Source organism: Musa acuminata, chromosome BXJ2-7, assembly GCF_036884655.1.
Source record: "Musa acuminata AAA Group cultivar baxijiao chromosome BXJ2-7, Cavendish_Baxijiao_AAA, whole genome shotgun sequence".
NCBI lineage: Eukaryota > Viridiplantae > Streptophyta > Magnoliopsida > Zingiberales > Musaceae > Musa > Musa acuminata.
In genome coordinates, this window is record NC_088344.1 from 13,489,893 (window position 1) to 13,494,051 (window position 4,159).

At 40.3% G+C, this 4,159-nt stretch overlaps 1 protein-coding gene across 1 annotated transcript; it reads left to right on the forward strand.

The window, feature by feature from the left end:
• Positions 1-476: 476 nt before the first annotated feature.
• LOC135616131 (putrescine hydroxycinnamoyltransferase 1-like) lies at positions 477-2,025 on the forward strand. The gene is made up of 2 exons (XM_065115315.1): positions 477-945; positions 1,013-2,025. The coding sequence occupies exons 1-2, from the start codon at positions 544-546 to the stop codon at positions 1,904-1,906; spliced, it is 1,296 nt and encodes a 431-aa protein (XP_064971387.1). The 5' UTR covers positions 477-543; the 3' UTR covers positions 1,907-2,025.
• The last annotated feature ends 2,134 nt before the right edge of the window (positions 2,026-4,159 follow it).

The window sequence follows — 4,159 nt, forward strand, 5'->3', positions numbered from 1 at the left end:
AGTTACATTCGGTTCAAATAAATTAATAATTTGATAATTAATTATCATGAATTCTCAGAAGGTAAAAGATAGTATTAATCAATTTAAAATTATATTCTAGTTTTTTTGGGGAAAGTTTTAGTTAGTTTAATTATTATTAAAAAGAAAAGTTACTCAGTTATGCATAAAATTGAACTAAGTTATGTTGGAAGTACTCTCGATCATAGAATCTATTAAAAAAAACATAATAATAAATTTAATTAGATTTGATTCATGAGTTTTTTTTTATTTTAAAAAAAATCCCTAAATAAAACGAATAGAAGAAGACACTGTCGGATAAATCTATGGTCCTTACCATAGATTTGATCAGAAGATTCGTTTGCTGCTGGCCCACGTGATAGCTGTTCATTGGTTGGTGAAGCAGTACGAGAAAGGCAATAAATTGGTGTCCGGAAAAGTAGTGAACGAGAAAGGCTGTATAGATTGGAGTGCCTTGCATCGTCTGAGAGCAGGCAAGTGCAAAGACTATTCAAACGGAGTAAGTGAAGAGAGTGAGAAAGAATAATGGAGGTAGAGATAGTGGAGTCGAGCTTTGTCGTTCCCAGCGAAGACACCCGGAAGCACAGTATCTGGCTCTCTAATCTGGATTTGTTACTCGCCCCGAGTAGTCACACGCCAACCATCACCCTCTTTCGACACAACGGTGACCCCAACTTCTTCTCTGTGGAGATCCTGAAAGCGGCCTTGGCCAAGGCCCTGCTCCATTTCTACCCCTTGGCGGGCCGGGTCGCCGTCGGTGAAGACGGCCGGCTTGAGATCCAGTGCACCGGCGAGGGAGTCCTCTTCGTGGTGGCTCGATCGACCTGCACCTTGGATGTCCTCAACGACTTCACGCCGTCGGAAGAAATGAGGCGGCTTTTCGTGCCCTCGTCCGATTGCAATGATCACATGTGCATCGTGCTTCAGGTCAGTTGTTTCCACTGCATATTGGTCTTCATTCCTACACTACTGGAGTGTGCATGCATATGTGTAGGTGACTTTCTTCGAGTGCGGTGGGGTGTGCTTGGGCATCGCCGCGCACCACGGCGTCGCGGATGGCGTCAGCGCGCTCCATTTCATCAACACATGGTCCGACATAGCCCGAGGAGCTGAGGGCACCGTGGTGGTATCCCATGACCGCACCCTCCTCCGCGCTAGGTCCCCTCCGACAGTCCCCTTCGAGCACTTTGAGTACCAGTGCTGCAACCCAAGGCGTCAGCTCTCCACCACCATGGCTGCCAAGCTCAAGTTATCCAAAGACCAGATCACTTCCCTCAAGACCAGCGTAGAATTAGGCAGCGGGCGACGCATTTCCACCTTCGAAGCAGTCACGGCGTACGTGTGGCGGTGCGCATGTAAGGCGCGCCAACTGGAAGCAGATCAGGAGACCCGGCTATACTTGCCCGTTGACGTGCGTAGCCGCCTGAAGCCGTCTTTTCCCCCTGGCTATTTCGGCAATGCCCTCGTCAGGACGTCTGTGGCCGTAGCAACCGGGGAGATCGTATCCAGTCCCCTGCAGCGGACCGTCGAACAAATGCACGACGCAGTTGTCCGCGTGGACGACGAGTACATCCGGTCTATCATCGACTTGCTGGAGTTGATGAAGGATATCAGGGACGTGGATTTGGGTTCATGGCAGGAATCACAGAACGACCTCTGGGTCACCAGCTGGCTGCGGCTGCCGGTGTACGAGGCGGACTTTGGGTGGGGGAAACCGGCGTTCATGGCGCGCGCGTTTTTGAACCTCAAGGGAATGCTGTACATATTGCGCAGTCCAGAAGGCGATGGGGGGATCACGTTGATAATGACGCTGGAAGCCGAGAACATGCCGCGGTTCAAGAAGGTGTTCATCCAGGAATTGGACTGTTTGAAGCAAGCTGGTGCATAAACCAGACTTGCATTATCGTGTGGAGAGCGTCGGCAGTCTTCACATATCCCGTTAAGAACTCGACTTTCTTTCTTTGTTTGTTTCTTCTGTATTCTCGTACTCAATAAGTATTTGCATCATTACTTTTTGCAATAATTTCTGAAAAAACTCATAGATTAATATTAAAAAAATACATTAAAAATTAATATAACATTTAAATAACTTGCTGTCTCTGTCGACTGCACTGCAGGGAACTAATGTTAGGAACCTTCTCGTCAGCGAGTATTTTCCTATCGTAGAAACCAAGCTATTGGCTTAAAGATTTCACTCTACACAATTTGAATCAGTTAATGGTCCAATATCTAATTTTAAAAAATCTATCAATATATTTTATGTAGTTAAAACTGAATCAATAATGCTATTTGATTCTAGAAAGATCATTATCTCATCGTCTTATCAATCGTATGATTTTTTTTCTTCTCGTAATCAAGGTATCCGAAACAAATAATATCACCCTTCGTTTTTAACACTGTAAATGAAGCTTACTGCCTTAGATATATAACTTAGATCAACCACAACAAACTAACATATCCTATAAAGAATAATGACAAAAATTAGGTTTCAAAGTTAGATAGGAACTAAAGAAACAAAATGACTATCCTACTGTAAGACACCTCTCTATTTGATATTTCTCATGGATATTCTTTTACCCATCTGAGTAAAGAAAGAATTTAAAAGAATTTAAAAAAAATTACGTTATGATAAAAGAAATGTGACACTTGAACGTTCAAATACCACATTACCATTAGTTCTACACTGGTAGTGCACATTTTGGTATCGCCCACGAGGACCCAGGCAAGCAGACACGACGATGCAGACGTGGAACTTCAAATCCGATGTGGTGCGTAGTACACATATAGCGGGCAGTCACTCGTCGCCCCTGCCGTACGAACGACATCATCACGGTATAATCGTCCTAGAAAGGTGTACACAAAGGAGCCTTGTACATCTTGTGCAGCGCAGATGATGGGATTACACTGATGCTGACACTGGAACCCGAGAACATGTCGTGGTTCCAGAAGGTGTACACAGAGGAGTTACCTGATGTTGAAATTGAAAGTAAGATTTGAGTATAGATGTATTGGAAAATATCTTTAGTATTTTGGAATCCTATAGGAAAATGTTATAATCGATATATTTTGAAATAAAGTAAAAAATTAATAAATATATATACACAAATAAAATATTATCATTATATTTATTGATAAAATTAAAATTTTTATCATGTGATATCAATTACGACACCCTTGTGTTATTTTCACTTAAACATAACTATTTCTATATATTTTCTCATACAAACATAATTTTTTTTTCTCTCATTCTCTTTAACTAGAGAGAAATCCAAAAATATCTAAAATATTTTTCACATTTTAGTTTTTCTCAATCAAAACCTAGAGATATATAAGTTACTTATAACAATAAGTCCTAATTCACTAAGGCCTCATTTTCCACTTAGATCCCTAATTCAAATCATAATCAGAATCCTTAAAGAATCTATAATTAAATTAGAAGTCCTTTGTGTAGTTTGAATCACCTTAGGACTCTAAAAATACTTGCCAACCCAAATGATAATCAACATTGTATACATCCAAATAAACCAAAATATCCAACTATTATGATATGTCTTATTCCATGTATAATGCAGTTAACTATTCGAGTATGAAGTGCTAACTATTTAGTAATTTAATTCTCCATATAATATATGAAAACCTAACCTCAATAAAGTTTTTAACATTATACATTATATTTTTATCTACATTAGACAAAAAACTAAGAAGATGGATCAATGTTCTATGTCATAAGAAATCCTCCCAAAGCATCTTGTGCAAAATGTACAAGATGCTTGCTTTGAGTTTTGTATATATTGATGTGAACAGACCATTATCTCGTTAGAAGCCAAGTGGTGTTGACATTATTCATCAATCAGTGAGGCTTAATAAAAGGGATATCAATGTGGAATGTTTTCTTTGTTTATGTTCCCATCCTCATCCTCACCCTATTCTCTATTTAGACGGGGTGAGAATTGTTGGTCCAGCCCGACTTGGACAAATTAGGCTGTTTGAGTCCAAATCAAAAAAATCAAATTATTAATTAAAAGAGAAAGAGAGAGAGAGATAGGGTTTGGTGCAAGGTGAGCATGCAGCTAGCAAGCGACGGCACACAGAGAGAAATAGAGAGAGAAAGATTAGGTTTCTGAGTTTTTCTGCTTTACGA

What these genes read in the sequence shown, in the direction of transcription:
- LOC135616131 (XM_065115315.1), top strand. Translation starts at nt 544, where the DNA reads ATGGAGGTAGAGATAGTGGAGTCGAGCTTTGTCGTTCCCAGCGAAGAC. An exon ending in ACATGTGCATCGTGCTTCAG is followed by an intron (nt 946 to 1,012) that starts GTCAGTTGTTTC and finishes GCATATGTGTAG; the next exon opens with GTGACTTTCTTCGAGTGCGG.